Source organism: Suillus subaureus (genome assembly GCF_016647635.1).
Source record: "Suillus subaureus strain MN1 chromosome Unknown BJ212scaffold_33, whole genome shotgun sequence".
NCBI classification, from domain to species: domain Eukaryota; kingdom Fungi; phylum Basidiomycota; class Agaricomycetes; order Boletales; family Suillaceae; genus Suillus; species Suillus subaureus.
This window is the reverse complement of record NW_024538589.1, coordinates 303,027-321,294: the sequence shown is the minus strand read 5'-3', so window position 1 is coordinate 321,294 and position 18,268 is coordinate 303,027. Positions and strand designations below refer to the sequence as shown.

Below are 18,268 nucleotides of genomic sequence, written 5' to 3'. Positions count from 1 at the left end.
AAGGGCTCTCGCACTTTGGGGACAAAGAATTCACAACCTTGGCTGAGAAAGCTGATGGACTTTTTGAGTGGGCGCGTCTTGCCTGCAGATACATCACAGAGCCTATTCTTGGATCATCACCAGTCGCTTGCTTCGACACTGTTGTGTCACGCGATCCTGCCGAGAGAAGCATGCTGTTGTATGAGATGTATCACCTCATCTTGACACAGATCATGCCCAAGGATACGTCTACAAGTTTCCAACATCCACAAAAACTGCGTTCGACGGCACTTGCAAGCTTTCAATCAGTGATGGGACAAATACTGGGTACAGCTGAACCCATCTCTTTGCTTTCCCTAAACGCTATGAGACGCTACTTTCTAGACGAACGCGACCGTTATGAAGCGAAGGTTGTAGTAAAAGGCCTGGGATCACTCCTTAGCGGCACCACCAACTCATCTACCCCAATCCGACCCCTCCATGCATCCTTCCGCGATTTCCTTACAGACCGTGCATGCAGTGGAGAGTTCTTCGTCGACGTGTCGAAGGTACAACACGACCTTGCTTTCGCATCACTTCGTGTGATGGAACATAGACTCTCCTTCAATATCTGCGATCTGACATCATCATATCTCCCCAACTCCGAAGATCCCAGTCTGCGAGTTCGAGTTGAAAAATGTATCCCTCCACACCTATCTTATGCCTGCCGATTTTGGCCTGTCCACGTGCAAACAACTCACTTCGATCCAGAACTCGCCAAAGAAATCAAATCATTGTTCGAGCATGAGCGACTGTTGTTCTGGCTCGAGGTACTCGGCCTTATGAACGCACTCAGCGGCGCCGTCCCCGCCCTTCCGCTTATTGCTAAGTGGTTAAAGGTTCGCACACGGTCATCGAGCGTTAGATAACATGCTCACAAACATGCAATCACAATTGCAGGGTCACACCGGATACGAGGATGCCTCATCCGCTGCAATGGACGTGCAGAGATTTATCCAAGTCTTCGGCGGCATCATCTTGCATAGCACCCCGCATCTCTATGTATCAGCACTACCATTCTCGCCTGTCAATTGTACACTATCCAAAACGTTTTCTCCACGGTTTCCAAACTCTCTTCGTGTGGCATCTGGACGTGATATCAACTGGACGGCTGTTCAGACTGTAATCAGCGGACACACCGGTCCTGTTTCCTCAGTCTCGTTCTCGCCGGATAGCACTCGCATTGCCACTGGATCATGGGATTGCACTGTGCGGCTGTGGGATGCAGCGACTGGGCAGCCAGTAGGCCAGCCCTTGCTGGGGCACACTTCTTATGTTACCTCAGTTTCATTCTCGCCGGATGGGACGCGCATCGCGTCTGGCTCGGTCGATAAGACCGTCCGGTTGTGGGATGTAGCGACGTGGCAGCCCATTGGTGAACCTTTATTGGGGCATACGAAGTCGGTTAATTCAGTCGCATTCTCGCCGAGCGGATCTCGCATCGTAACAGGTTCGCACGATAAGACAATCCGACTGTGGAATGCAGCGACGCGACAGCCAATTGGTGAACCCTTACGGGGGCACACTGGTAAGGTTAAGTCAGTGTCGTTCTCGCCGGGTGAGACTCGCGTCGTTTCTGGTTCAGATGATAAGACAGTCCGGTTGTGGGAAGTAGCATCGGGACAACCAGCCGGTGAGCCCTTGGAAGGGCACACTTATGAGGTCGAGTCGGTCTCGTTCTCTCCGGATGGGACTCGCATCGTTTCTGGTTCTACGGATAGGACTATCCGTCTGTGGGAAGTAGCAATGGGACAGCCAACCAGTGAGCCCTTGGTGAGGTACACTGGTTTGGTTCTTTCAATCTCATTCTCTCCGGATGGGACTCGCATCGTGTCTGGTTCGGTCGATAAGACTATCCAGCTGTGGGATGTAGGAACGTGGCAGTCAGTTGGCGAGCCCTTGAAGGGGCACACTGGTTGGGTTAAATCAGTCTCGTTCTCGCCGGGTGGAACTCGCATCGTTTCTGGTTCACAGGATTGTACTGTCCGGCTGTGGGATGTAGGGACGGGGCAGCCAGTTGGTGAGCCCTTAAAGGGGCACACTAATCCAATTACCTCAGTCTCGCTATCGCCAGATGGGACCCGCATCGCGACTAGTTCTAGGGATGGCACTGTCCGGCTGTTGGATGTAGCGACAGGGCAGCCAGTTGGTGAGCCCTTACTGGGGCACACTGAGGAGGTTTACTTAATTTCATTCTCTCCAGATGGGACTCGCATCGCAACTCGTTCAGACGGTAACAATGTTCAGCTGTGGGAAGTAGCAACGGGACAGCCAGTCGGTGAGCTCTTACTGGAGCACACTGAGGCTCGCTTGATTTCATTCTCTCCGGATTGGACTTGCATTGCAACAGCTGGAACATTCGATAAGACTGTCTGGCTGAGGGAAGTAGCAACGGGACAGCAAACCGCCTGTCGGCCCTTGAAAGGGCACACTAAACGGGTCACATCAGTCTCCTTCTCTCCGGATGGCAGTCGCATCGCATCTGGTTCGTATGATATGACTGTCCGACTGTGGGATTCGGGGACGGGGCAACCAATTGGTGAGCCCTTTCTGGGGCACACTGGTGCGGTGCACTCAATCTCATTCTCTCCGGATGGGACTCGCATCGTTTCTGCTTCGCAAGATCATACTGTCCGGCTGTGGGATGTAGGAACAGGGCAGCCAATTGGTGAGCCCTTGGAGGGTCACACTGGTGAGGTTAATTCAGTCTCATTCTCGCGGGATGGGACTCGCATCGTCTCTGGTTCGTCCGATGAGACCGCCCGGCTGTGGAATGCAGCGACAGGGCAGCCAATTGGTCCGCCCTTGCGGGGACACACTCTTTCAGTCAAGTCAGTCTCTTTCTCGCGGGATGGGACTCGCATCATTTCTTGTTCGTATGATGGGACTGTCCGGGTCTGGTATGCAGTGATTGGGAAGTCATTGCAGGACCATGCTGAGGAAGACTGTTCAGCATCCTCTAGTTGCACCCCACATCCAACAGCGATCGCCACACCCAACACTGCGAACGATGAACCCATCTCCTTCTCATCAAACCCGACGACACATGCACTGTGCAGCACTGCTGAGCTACTCGCAGGCACCCCCCATGACGACAACACATTTGTCCTGAGAGATGACGGATGGGTGTTAGGACCCAATCGTCGGCTCTTATTCTGGGTACCACCCGCTTCACAACAGGCATTTGGATATAATCCTCGAACTGCATTAGTGATTGGGAGAGGATGTGTCGAGCTTGATTTGAGTCGCATGGCACATGGAACATGCTGGCAGCACTGCTACGACGAGTGAGTCTCCTGCCTTTTCCATCCTCGTAGTTAATCAATTCGATCATTGTAGCTCTTGATTACGATTATCTTGTTCCAGTAAATTGATTTGCGGAGATACCAGGGACACTTCGTAGAGTACGATATCGGGTGTGCAGTTAATTCATGGTTTGATGTATGTCTAGGGAGCTCAGGACTATGTGATTGCTCCCTTTGTCGAGAAACTACCCAAAGTTAAGTGGGTCAGGTTTGCGAAGAGTCGTATCACGTTCTTTGAGGATAGAGATTATTACTTCAGGGCTATGGGTGATTTTTGAGGGTAGATTGACAATGTTCGTTTGTATGGAATTTCGTCTTCCGAAGTTCCCGCTACTTGTCTCGCGGTATGTTGATAACGAACACATACGAGAATATACTTCGACACTGCCCGCCGATCGGTGATAAGACCATAATACGGGAAGAGAATGTGTCATTTACGCACTTGATGGAAGCAGAAGACAGATAGACAGATGGAATCAACCGCCTCGGGTCACCTTGCATAAGTTGCAGCATGGTTTCCCTGTTTCCAGCGAGAATTTTCAGTTTCTATAAAATCTGATTGTGCTTACCTTCATGTAGAGTTTATACAGACCTACACCTTTCTCGTACTCGGCGGTGGGCCTTGTGTGTGCATTACCATTTAAATATTTAAGGCCCAGTCAGCATGGTAAAAGATATTGAACCTATGAAATTTCGGCGAGGTGCATCTTGGGGTTACAGTGTGGGCTTCTAGCGGCAATACTCCCTAAGAGAATCAAGATGCCTCGCTCAATAATATCATGATGGTGCTCCACATCAGGGCTTGAGATACAGAGAATTTGAGTCACAATATGCCTTAGCAGATCACTCACGCGGTTTCACGAGGGATGATACCTGACGTCCTGCGTCGCCTACGAAGTTGATAGCATGAGAACTTTGCATGCGATGCAGAACATCTGTTAAAGACGGTACCGTACTTACAAAACGCGTCATTGGAAGATGAGCGTGAACCACAGCGAAAGTTATCACACCGCGCAAGGAAAATAAACTTGAAGTAAAGAATTAGGGAGGGGTCAAGTAGATGTGACAAGATCTCTGTGAGCCTACATATATGCATCTATATCATCCGCATTTTCTGTTTCTCGGCTCCAAAGGAATACTATGCACTCACTCACCCTCTCACTCGCGTCCTCCCGAACACCGCCAGCGCCTGCCTCTTCCGTAGCTGTCGACGGTTAAGTGTGCTTCGCCAAGCACGACGGGGAAAGCATGCCAGAGCAGACGGTATGTTTCCAAAAACGTCAGTAAAGCAACAGGTAGTACTATAGGCGGTACCTGTCTCTCCTGAGATATCTGAGCGACAGAGACGAACAGTGCCCCCCCTCGAGTGCGTCGGAACTCAAGCCAACCATCTCCTCGTCAATTTCGGATACGGTCACATGTTAGTTATTTGTCCACTTGCATCAGTGACTGCGCCCCAAGCCGTATTTCGCTGTTGTTCATCCTGCGTTGTCGTCGCATTCGTTGATGAACAAGTCCGATTGTTCGTTCAGCAGTCAGAAGTTCAAACTTGAGGGGGGCCCTTGAACTCGTACCACAACCATGGTCGTTTTTTCCCACGCTTTTTAGCGGGCAAGGTTGAGCTCACAACGCCCAACAGTCCACTAGACTGGCCTCCCCACCAGATACTAGATATCATAATCTCCCCTACAAAATCCACCTAATAAAACAGCTGAAAACCACCCCAGACCCAAGTAAAACTAACAAGAACAGAAACAAAAACAAAACGATAAATGTACACAACACCAAACACCTGACCATAAAACCAAACACCCCAACCACCATTCTGCATGAAATAAAAGAAAACTCACCCCATTAAACTACCCTAAGTAATGACAACACCCTCCAACATGTTTGACTGATAACAACACATTTCAAAATCTACCCACCAATGCCAAGACTTAATATACCACACCTCATCACTGAAGAACCAATATACATGTCAAATCCCCTACCTCAAGCCCAAACAAGAATAAGAAAATGCACCACCAACATAAAACAACTCACTCTAACCTTTACCGCCCACAATAGATCCTTTAAACTGACAACCAAAATGAACTCTCTCCCACAGAAAACATGATAGCCCCTAAAGCACTGCCCATACATGTACAAAAAACAACACCTCACTGTCAACACATGGCCACACAACAATGGCACCACCCTGAAAAACCAATGCCCATGAAAACACCACTAGCCCCATATAAAAGCACCCTACCACTGTCCTGCATGATTTGGGAATCATGCATGGACATGACTACTAGGTAGCCCCCTAAAAGACAAAGTCTGTTAGCTTAGGCATCAGGCTAGTCAACCCATACCTTGGTTTCAAACCTTGGTCATATAGTTCAGTTTCCCCTCTGTGATTCATGAATTTATTATATCTTGAAGAAAAGTCATTTGTGAGATGGGAATCACATAATGACCTAGTTGATAATGTGAAGCAAGAAGGTTAAGGTATTGCCTTGCCTTTGGCTTATTCACTTTGGCTAGAGAAAACCACAGAGAAAAGTTCAAAGCCTAACAAAAACCTATCTAAAAAGCCTGTGTTTTGTGTCTTGTTATTGTATTATTATTTCTGAGTTGTTTTCTCTAGTATTTCCTTGATTTATTTTTCTATTGGGATGCTCTGACTCATCAGATACTTCACAAAATTGTACCTACAGGGTATGATGTCATAATGATGTCATATGGCTCCACAGATACTCCTGCAAGTATTCTGTTGAAAGTTATGATGTCATGATGATGTCATTTGTTCTGGAATGTTCTGCTCCACTTCTGATGTCATTGCTCCGCTTTTTTACTTACATAATATTCCCACACAATATGTATATAAGGAGGGCCCATTCTCCCCCCAAAAAATAGGATCTCCCACTTGCAATCATTTGAATCTCAGTTTGAGCTACTCACTGTGAAGATTGTTGCTTACAAAGAAAGCCCCTTTGAAGTACCAAGTGCAGGGAAAAGACATTCCCTTGAGATTACATAAGTTTCTTACAATAAAAACTTAGTTTATTTGAGACCAGTTTCTCACCTAGTTTCTGATATTAACCAACACAAGCTTTGGTCAATCTGTTCATTTGTGAGACCTCCTTCTCACCTAGTTTCCTGATATTGACCAACATGAGCTTCGGTCAATCTGTTCATTCGTGAGACCAGCTTCTCACCTAGTTATCTGATATTGACCAACACGAACTTTGGTCAATCTGTTCATTTGTGAGACCAGTTTCTCACCACTTTGTGCCTATTTGACCAACCAGTCTTTGGTCAACATATTCATATTTGAGACCGTAGTCTCTACAGAGAATTATCTTAACAAGGAACCACATTCCAGTGTCTAGATGGTTTATCCTAGACAAGTTTATAAGTTGGGATATAACACAAAAGCTCCGGCTAAGTTAATCACATAGATTGGTTTAGTGAGCCTCCCAAGAACTCACATGTTATCTACCACGAAAGAAGAAAAGTCATAGACTGTGTTAATTGAGGACTGGCAAGAAGTCTTATCCTAGTGTAATTGTGGTGTCATTACATTTTACACGCATTTATATAAGACCCTCGGTTATTAAGACACTGCAAACAAAAATCCCCAACCCTCTCATCAGCAATATGAAAGACCAATCCTCTGTCAAAGTGGCCAACATCAGTGCACACCCATCCCCGATGGGAATCTGCCAGCCACTTCCCAGACCATACTGCTCCAGCTCACAATATTTCCCCCCAAATGTCTTGACTGACGAAGGGGAGTCCACAGAATCACTGTCCTTACCACCAACCCCCACCCCCCAACCTGAGGCCCCACCCACAATCCACACCCAAAGACACTAACACCCTCGAAAGACCTGTGACCACACCTGTTACCAATTACACCTCAGAGGACCTCTCCAAATCCATCCATGCTGTCATATCCGCATATCTGGATCTCAGATCTGATCCACATCTTATCTCCAATCCTATCCACATCTTATCTCCCTCCAACATCTCATCATCCAATCTGTCCACTTGTCCAGTCCGGTCCACAATTCATCTGAATCCACAACCAGTGCTCATCTCCTTTCGGTAATCCCCTAACTCCGGTATTTTGGCTATCTGTATATGCGTCCTGCTCCCTGATCCATTACCTATGCTTCATTTCCATTTCATGATTTGTGATCTGTTTCTACTTACCAATAGACTATCCATATGCTTCATACATAGCCTTGGACTCTGCTGATTGATCATTCTGTTAGATACCTATAGTATATAACCTCCTGTAACTCTCTGTAGTGCCTCAGTTCGAATATCATCTTAGTTCTACTCATTCCTGTCCTCCAGACTTGAGTATCTCTACTCTCATCACTCTCCAAGACTTAGGATCAATTCCTATAGTCTATCTGTATCTGCCTCTGTCTCTGACAGTCCATTACTGTTAGTTTCTAGTCTGGACTCGTCCGGATTAGCCCTATGATACCTATCCTGCATCTGGAAGTCATCTGGATCCACTACACTACTTGTCTGACCTTCTGGACACATCAGTCTTGCCTTCCTGAAATAAGGGGCAATACTTGGGCAAGGGGCACAGCACACAAGCTGAGGCCAAAGCCCTTCAGATCCAGTTATCCCTTGAGTACGACCTTAACACATGCCCCCAAGGATGATGAAGATGATGTGATGTCTGATGACCAAACAATTCCAAACCCCTTTACCCCCCCTCCACCACCACCACCTCCACTCCCTCCAAACCTGTCACCTACTCCAAAGAGGACCTTCTTAGAGCGCACCTCACTGTAGCAGAGACAAACTGCTCCATTGTCAAACTTAATGGTGCAAACTCCCTCACAGCAATCCTGCACTTCACCCCTGTCCCACCAGGAGGATTCCCACAAATCTACCTATCCCATGTGGCTCAACTCTTTGACTTCCAATCCTCTAAAGTCATCATGGCATGGCTGAAAGTCCCACACCCAAAACTCCTCATATGAGTTTTCGACTACAATGGGAAAAACCCTTCAGTCAAGGGTCCAATCTTTGTGGAATGTCTCCACAAAGCGATCACAGACACCGCAAACTTCATCCATAGTGATAACCAGGAAGTGAGAGTATCCCCCCCATGCCCAGAAGCTACCATCAAGGAAGAAGAGGACCACCCCCTCAGCTTCCTAGCATACAACCTCTTGAAAGAGATGAAGAAAATCATTCTCTCACAGTGCATATGGTCCTCACCAGAAGTCACCTTCACAGCCCACCAGTTCAGTGTAAACACACTCCCCCTCCTTCTCTTTTGCCTACATGGCTTCTCAATGACCAACACTGAAACTGTCAAAGACGCAGTCTACAAGACCTGGTCTGAAGAAGGTGCACACTGGGAGATAGGTAAAATCCTTGCTGAGAGTGACATCCCCTATGAAGAGAAAGACTCTGCTACCTGGGAGCTCATTAAAATGCTTTGGGTAGAGTGCATCGACTACAAAGTAAGCAGGGGGATACCCCTCCAATGCTACAATGTTTTTGCTGCCAGCCCAACTAGTAACCCTGTGGTATGGACCAAACTCCACCTTTACCTATACTCCCTTACATACCCATCCAAACTTGAAGGAATGGGCATGGCAATAGGCTTCTCTGCTTGTTCCATATGCCACTCAATCACCCATCCTCACGGCCTATGCCCTTTCCCAGAGATACCACTCTGGAATGGCCTGAAGCACCACAACCCCAAGACCACAACCAATAACCAGAGGGGAAGAGGATGAGGAAGGAAGACCTTCTCCTAAAGGATGACTCTGCAGACCAGCTCAAACATATTAACCCTGTCATATACAACCCACACACATCATACATAGCTACCCACCCACATAGTTTGTAGACCTGCTACCCATGTAACTACGAACTTTGAATATCATCCCCACTCCGACCCATACCAAAATAAGTGAGAAAACAGATCAATAATAACCTACCTCCTGACCATAGGTTATAAACATGATCCTAACAGTCTGCTGAGGTGCATTCTGGACCTTTCTAATCCATAGCCCAAATATACTGACTGCCCAGCAGGACAGGAAAGCTATGGTAGCCTCGATGGCAATTGCCAACAGCAGAGACCTATTTAGGTCAAGGGTTAGCCGCACTGAGAAGCTGAAGCCACCACTGAACAAGATAGGTGACTGGACACTTACCTCCAGAAGCATGAGCATGTACCCACTGTGATTGTCCAGGATATGACAACCCCTGCTTCCTGATGGTCATTTTGGAAGACACTGGTATCTTGACTACCCCCCTTTCAACTTTTGCAAACACACCCCAACCCAGTAATATTCCTGGCCCTGGCTCACACCTCCCGAGAAGGAGAGAGGGTGGGCCTCATACCACTGGGCCACCCCTCAAGGATGCTACATGAGAGTTCAGAAGTGGAAACAATCATACACCCCACCTGGTGATGCACAACCATGCACAATGTAACCACAATATTAGAAACCATGAAATGAGAGAAGAAACACTCTGCACCAATAAGAAAAAGAAAACAAGAGCTAATATCCTCCTTGCCACACTAAACATGAGAGGGCGAGCATCCCCACAACTAGGGAACAGTGATATATCTAAATGGACAACAATACACCATGTCATGAGAGAAAAGAAAATAGGTATTTTATGTGTGCAAGAGATGCACCTGTTACCCAAGCATGAAACACAAATAGAGACACTCTACACATGGAGACTGAAAGTCGTGAACTCAAGAGACCCACATCAACCTGGTAACTCAGCTGGAGTCACAATCATTATCAATAAAGAAATATTCAACCCAAATGAACTAACCATAACTGAAATCATCCCTGGAAGAGTGCTAGTCATCAGAACAAAATGGCATAATGAAAAGTACTTAACTATCACCAACATATATGCCCCCAATAATCACACACAGCACACAGAATTTTGGAATAAGATTGCCAAAACTTGGCAAGAAAAACACTTCCCAATCCAGACTTTGTCATGGGAGACTTTAATATAATGGAAGACACACTGGACTGAGCCCCAGCCCACCTTGAGAATGACCAAGCCCTTGATGCCCTCAGAGACATAAGGTTTAAACTTAATATACAAGACTCCTGGAGAATCAACAATCCATCAGCAAGACTCTTCACTTTTTACAGTAACACAAACACACACTCATGTTTAGACTGCATCTATACCTCACCAAATCACAAACAACATATATATGGATGGGACTCTTGCACCTCAGCAGTCCCAACAGACCATAGGATGGTCCTTGTAAGATTTGCTCCAGCAGAAACACCTTTCTTAGGCAAAGGCTGATGGTCCTGGCCCATGAGCCTGATAAACGATGGTAAACTAATTGAAAAAATTAGTAAAGCCAGTAAAACCACACAAAATAGAATCACACAACAACAACAACTGAGAACAGACTCAGAAAACCCACAAAGAGAATGGGAAGAATTCAAATCCCAAATCCAACAACTCACGAAAGTAATGGCGAAAGAACACCTAAACAAAATAAGAACAAGAACAAGACAACTCGAAGACAACTTAAGGAAAACAGTAGAGAATGATGACTTAGACACAAATGAAATCACAAGGTGACAAAAAGCCTGGATAGAAAGCGAGATCAACCACTTAGAAAATAAAAGATATAAAAAGAAACAACTACACTCACAAGTTGACTGGGCAACAAAAGGTGAGATGATTAGTAAATACTGGTCAAAGATTAACAGCAGTAAAAAACCCAGAGACATAATATACAAACTAAAAATACCTAACCAAAACAGTTTCACCTCCCACTCTGACAAGATGGCAGAAATTGCAAGAAAACATCACAAGAACATACAAAAAGACACTATGTCAGAACAAGAAGCAGAAGAAAGAATCATTGAAATACAACACACAATGAACCAAATCCTGCAATCACAAAATTTCAAAATGAAGACTCACCATTACACAACCCCCTGCGAGAGCACCACATACAAGAAGCTCTATATACCTCAAAATCAGGTAGTGCTGCTGGTATTGATGGAATCCCGTATGAAATCTGGAAAAATCTACATGAAAAACATATATGTGACCAAAAACAAGAGCTACCTAGCTTTAATATAATCAAAACACTCACTTTAGTAATAAATAACATCCAAGAACATGGAGTTGATGAAAAGACAGACTTTGCCCTAGGTTGGATGTGCCCAATATATAAGAAACAAGAACATTCCAAAATAGAAAACTACTGACCTATAACATTGCTAAACACAGATTATAAAATCCTGACAGAAGTATTAGCCATACAACTTGTGAGAGAAATCCACTCACTGATACATGCTGACCAAAGCAGATTCATACCTTGATGCTCCATCTTTGATCCTATCTGCCTAGCAAAGCTCATGATCAAATATGCAGATATTACAGAGGAAAACAGTGTCCTAGTTGCATCAAGAAAAGGTGTATGATAGAATAAGACATGACTACCTGATCATGACCCTTGAAATCTTCCAGATCCCACAACCCTTTGTAAGAACAGTTAAAGCGCTACATAAAAATGCACATACCAAGGTAGCCATAAATGGAGTGCTTGGTGCCCCTTTCCAAGTCACAGGAGGTGTGCAACAGGGAGATCCCCTCTTGTGCCTCCTCTTTGACCTCGCCATTGAGCCTTTAGCATGCACCCTGAGACATACAGTGGCTCAAAAAAGTGTCTCAATGTTTGTGACTTTTCATGTAATTGCTGTATTATGAGCCAGGGCATGAGAATATGACTAAGCCATAAGGAGGTGTGGGAAAGCTCTGCTTCTAAGCTTCACATTTGATCCCTATAGTGTGGGAAGATTATGTCATCAAGTGAAGATGTGGTTAATTTAATTTGGTGACTCATTGAGACACTTTTTTGACTTTTAGTTTGGCCAACATAATCTCTATAATTCTAGTACTTGGTGCTTCCTTCTGTTGCTCTAATTACTTCCACCACTCTTCTATGCATATTATCTATCAATTTGAGGCATTCCTCATCAACAATCTTGCCCCACTCTGCTGCAACTCTCTCCCACAGCTGAAATAGCCCCTATTATTATCCTCAGCTCTTCTAATCTGTACACCAGGCAGATTGCTACCAAAACTGGTCTGAGCAGGGTTACTATCATTAGGATCATAAAAAAGTCATGCCAGATAAGAAAAATATCAAACTAGATTGTCCTTTCAAGCTTACACCATATAACAAAAAATCTCTTGTTCATAATATTCCAACTAGGCAGGCTGCCAATGCTACTCAAGTCACCAAACTTATTAATTACATCATCTACACTGCTCTCTCCACTCAAATAGTCAAGAATACTCCTAAGGCAGCCAATCTTAAAGCTATAAACAGGCAGAAAAAACCTTTCCTGTCTTCAGCTTATAGGAGAAGGAGACCAGCCTTGGCTTTAAAGCCTCAATATTGGATTGTTGAGGACTAGAATAGGGCTACCTGGTCAGATGGCTAGGAATATATGTGATGGAAGGCAGAAGAACTACTAGAAGAAAGAAAAGTCAAGAAAACACTAAAGTATGTAAAGTAGGAAACTTGATGGTATGGTGTTGTATAAGGTGAAATGGAGTAGGAATTCTCTGTGAGGTGGGGGGGAGGATGAATGCAGAGTAGCACATTTCAATTTTGGAAAACTATCTGCTCAGAAGCATGCAAGAATCAAGAATTATTGAATAAGATGTTACCTTCTATCAAGACAATGTCCCTGAGCATACTTCAAGTTGACCATAAAATGGTTTGAAAACTATGGTATCAGTGTGCTATCATAGCAAGTCCAGTCCTCAGACATCAACCCTATTGAACAGCTCTGGTAATTACTCAAGATATCACTTGCAGTCCATCAAGATCCTCAATTGGGGCTATTTCAGCTGTGGGAGAGAGTTGCAGCAGAGTGGGGCAAGATTGTTGATGAGGAATGCCTCAAATTGATAGATAATATGCATAGAAGAGTGGTGGAAGTAATTAGAGCAACAGAAGGAAGCACCAAGTACTAGAATTATAGAGATTATGTTGGCCAAACTAAAAGTCAAAAAAGTGTCTCAATGAGTCACCAAATTAAATTAACCACATCTTCACTTGATGACATAATCTTCCCACACTATAGGGATCAAATGTGAAGCTTAGAAGCAGAGCTTTCCCACACCTCCTTATGGCTTAGTCATATTCTCATGCCCTGGCTCATAATACAGCAATTACATGAAAAGTCACAAACATTGAGACACTTTTTTGAGCCACTGTACAGGGAAATTAAAAGGATACAGCATACCAGGACTTACCAACAAAGTCATAGTGAACCTATATGCCAACAATACAACAATATTCTTGAATGAATCAGACAAATACCATGACCTGGAAGAAATCCTGTCAAAATGGTGCCAGGCATCAGGTGCCAAGTTCAATCTTGAAAAAACTGAAATAATCCCCATCAGATCAAAAACGCACCACAATCACATACTCCAAACACGACAAACCAACCACCATGAACCACCATTACACAATAACATTAAGATAGCCCCAGACAACCACCCTGTTAGATCCCTGGGTGCTTGGATCAGTAACAAGACCGAAGCTTCAACTCCATGGGAACCTATTCTGAACAAAATCAGATTAGCACTAAAGAAATGGGGAAATGGTCACCCAACACTAGATGGTAAGAAACTCATAGTGCAAATGGTTGCATGCAGCATGACCCAGTTCCTGACTAAGGCCCAAGGAATGCCAAAGAACATAGAAACAGCATTAACAAAAATTATACACAACTTTATCTAGGATGATGCATGCACTCCCCCCATCAACCTAGAACAGCTCCATCATCCAAGAGAAGAAGGAGGTATTGGATTACTAGACATCAAATCAAGGAACGAAGCAATTGAAGTAACTTGGGTAAAAATGTACCTTGACCTATCCAAATCGAGGCCAGCATGGGCCTCCATTATGGACTTATTACTGAACACAATCAGATCAGAAAACACTGAATACAATAAAACAAATCCATTCCTTACATCTTGGATCCCCCCAATGAAAGGCCCCAGATTCACCTCATTACCCTGTGAAGCACAAATGATACTGAAAACTGCAAAACAATTCAACATAATTTTCATGCCAATTAAAATATCAAAAGAATTAAAAAAGAACCTCCCATTGTGGTGCCACCTAGGAGCCCCCAAAAACACATACAACAAATCAAAAAACAAATGCCTAATGACCACACATAATTCAGGAAACATTAAACAGCTAATAAAACTAAGGAAACGACTGACACGAATAAGTGAACTTGATCAACACTTCCCAAGAAATACATGCCAAAGAGACAGAAACAAAGGATGTTCTAACCCACATGCATGCGCACAATACACAAATGAAATTCTATACAAAATAGCACCAAAATTCGACACAAAAACAAAGCCAAAAAAAGACAACCTATCACTAACTCACTGAAGAAAGGAAAAAAACCAACAGGCACACAAGAACCAAAACAGAGAAATCCTATTCAACCCAACAGTAACAACCCACTCTGGTCTAGCAGACTGTTTCAGGATCTTCACAGACCCAGCATACACATCACTAACCCCAGCACACCACCTACAGGCACCAACAAGGGGACTCAACCTCCTACAAAATAACCTAACAATTTTCACAGACATATCATGTACAAATAATGGAAAAGATAATACACAGAGTGGATGTGGTATATGGTTCGAAGAAAACCACCCCAAAAACCTTGCATTTAGAATCCCTGGATGAAAACATTCAAATCAAATAGCAGAATTATCAGTGATACTAGTAGCCCTACAACAAGTAGAACCCTACATACCTATAACTTTCATTACAGACTCTAGATACACAATAGAAGGCCTAACCAAATACCTCCCATACTGGGAGGACATGGGATGGACTGATGTAGCAAATAGTGAGATCATCAGAGAAACAGCATACCAACTGCGAAAACAATCAGCACAAACATCCTTTCAATGGGTGAAAGGGCACAATGGCCACCAAGGGAACAAGTGAGCTGATACCTTAGCAAAAGAAGGGGCAAATAAACCAACCCCAGACAAACTTAATCTAAGCATCCCCAATGAATTTAACCTACAAGGAGCAAAATTATCAGCCATAACACAAGCCCTCACCTATAAAGGCATCAGACAAAAGATAAACATGACCCCATGAAGAAAGACTACCAACAATCTAGACATGACCAGATACGCACTTCAAGAACTAACTGGACAATTAGAAATGGATTTCACCATATCGACAAACAGCAGACACAGAGACATACCCAGAAAAACAAGACAGTTCCTATTTAAAGCATTACATGGTGCACATAAAATTGGAGACTACTGGACAAATATACCAACATATGAACATTGCACAAGATGCACCCATTGCAATGCAGATGACAAAACCATGGAGCACATATTGACTGAATGTCCGAGCAACAATAGCTGAATAATCTGGTCTCTTGCCAAAGACACATGGCCAGAGAAATTCGGAGCTTGGCCTAGAATAAGTATAGGCACAATCCTGGGCTGCAGGAGTGTAAATATAAACCCACACAGACAAAACAATGAACCTGAAAACCACAGAAACCAAAAACCACACAAAGGTGCCTCCAGACTCTTAAAAATCTTAATAGCAGAATCAGCATATCTCATCTGGACCACAAGATGTGACAGAACAATAAATGGCACAACACTTACCAAACAAATAATCACAAAGAGATGGTCATCAATAATAAACAAACATTTACAACTAGACAGACTTACAGCAAGGAAAATAAATCACACACTAGTGTTGCCATGAAGCGAACTGAAGCAAATCAAAGTGGAAATTGGACACACTTTGTTAGACTTTGATGTGAACGAAGTTGGTCGAAGTGTGCTTCATTCTACTTCGTGAAGTCAGCAATAGGTGGGAAAACCTGCAGCAGCAATACAGTGGCTCAAAAAACTGTCCACATGTTTTGACATTTTTCACTATCTATGATATTGTGTGAGAATGAACAAATGCCTCAAGGACATGGTTATAACACATTGTAGTATGGCTTCAGGGCTTTCATTTGAGCCCTACACCGTGGGAATCAGTGGAGATATGGTGGAGATACAAGGCTTACAAAATCATGACTCATGTGGACAGTTTTTTGAGCACATATTAAAACTATATAAATCATCATTTATGACACCATAACAATCATGCCACCATTAAATAAATTATAAAGTGGTGTCATTATGTCATTTTAAAACCATATCTAACTATACAAACCAAAAATTTCCATATGTCATGGTTATATTCACCATGAAAGCCACCCCCCCTGCTCAAAGGGATAATATCCTCTCTCTTTCCTATTCTGGCCTCTCTGCTTGTCAAATTTCCTCTAGAACTGGAGTATCCAAGTCCACTGTGGCCAAGTTCATCAAAGAAAGTCACACAGACAAGGAAAACTTCTGTGAAGGGTGTCCATCCAAGCTTACCTCTACTGATAGGAGGGCTATTATTCAACATATCACTACAGGAAAGGCTGATAATGCTGTCCAGGTCACCTATTACATCAATTCCACCATCACATTCCCTGTCTCTTCACACACTGTGAGAAACATTCTCAAGACAGCTCATCTCAGGTCAGTAACAAGGAAGAAAAGGCTTTCCTCTCTGTCACACATATGTAGAGAGGACTAGCACCCTTCTTTTTTCACATGTATACCTTGCCATCTGACCCAATCCTATTTATTGTGGTCTTATATGATCATATAACATGCTTCCAGTCCATGTAATCCAATTCTGATGGGCTAAGGCAAAGGTTAGTCATCTCTGTTTATGTGTGATAGAGAGGAGAGCCTTTTCTTCCTTGTTACTGACCTGAGATGAGCTGTCTTGAGAATGTTTCTCACAGTGTGTGAAGAGACAGGGAATGTGATGGTGGAATTGATGTAATAGGTGACCTGGACAGCATTATCAGCCTTTCCTGTAGTGATATGTTGAATAATAGCCCTCCTATCAGTAGAGGTAAGCTTGGATGGACACCCTTCACAGAAGTTTTCCTTGTCTGTGTGACTTTCTTTGATGAACTTGGCCACAGTGGACTTGGATACTCCAGTTCTAGAGGAAATTTGACAAGCAGAGAGGCCAGAATAGGAAAGAGAGAGGATATTATCCCTTTGAGCAGGGGGGGTGGCTTTCATGGTGAATATAACCATGACATATGGAAATTTTTGGTTTGTATAGTTAGATATGGTTTTAAAATGACATAATGACACCACTTTATAATTTATTTAATGGTGGCATGATTGTTATGGTGTCATAAATGATGATTTATATAGTTTTAATATGTGCTTAAAAAACTGTCCACATGAGTCATGATTTTGTAAGCCTTGTATCTCCACCATATCTCCACTGATTCCCACGGTGTAGGGCTCAAATGAAGGCCCTGAAGCCATACTACAATGTGGTATAACCATGTCCTTGAGGCATTTGTTCATTCTCACACAATATCATAGATAGTGAAAAATGTCAAAACATGTGGACAGTTTTTTGAGCCACTGTAGATCCAAGTCAATCAAACAGTGTAGCTACTAGTTACAGTATAATCTAAGACTACTAAGCTTCCTCATTTTCATTTTCGAGTAGCTGAGTAAATTCATTGAGCTTGCCTGCTGCCACAAGCTCATCTATGGCATTCCTAGACACAGGCCCTGAAATATTATAATCTGTTTCTTCTGCAACCAAGTGTGATGTGAAATCCAGCCGGTCTTGCTTGTAAGAGAACTTGAGAATCTGTAATGCTTTGAGCACTGGTGGTGAGGGGTTAGCACACCGATCTGTGCATGTCTCTTTGCTGGATGAGAAAACTCATTTGGAAGGGACAGATGAAGCCTGCACAGGAAGGACATCCATGGCAATGTGGAAAAGTAGTGGG

General features: G+C 43.8%; 1 protein-coding gene across 1 annotated transcript; it reads left to right on the top strand.

The window, feature by feature from the left end:
• Positions 1 to 8,638: 8,638 nt before the first annotated feature.
• On the top strand, positions 8,639 to 9,732 carry BJ212DRAFT_1484350 (uncharacterized protein; the record flags this gene model as incomplete). Its single annotated transcript, XM_041340781.1, has 3 exons — positions 8,639 to 8,809; positions 9,390 to 9,495; positions 9,551 to 9,732. The coding sequence occupies 3 exons, from the start codon at positions 8,639 to 8,641 to the stop codon at positions 9,730 to 9,732; spliced, it is 459 nt and encodes a 152-aa protein (XP_041189358.1).
• Between the last annotated feature and the right edge of the window lie 8,536 nt (positions 9,733 to 18,268).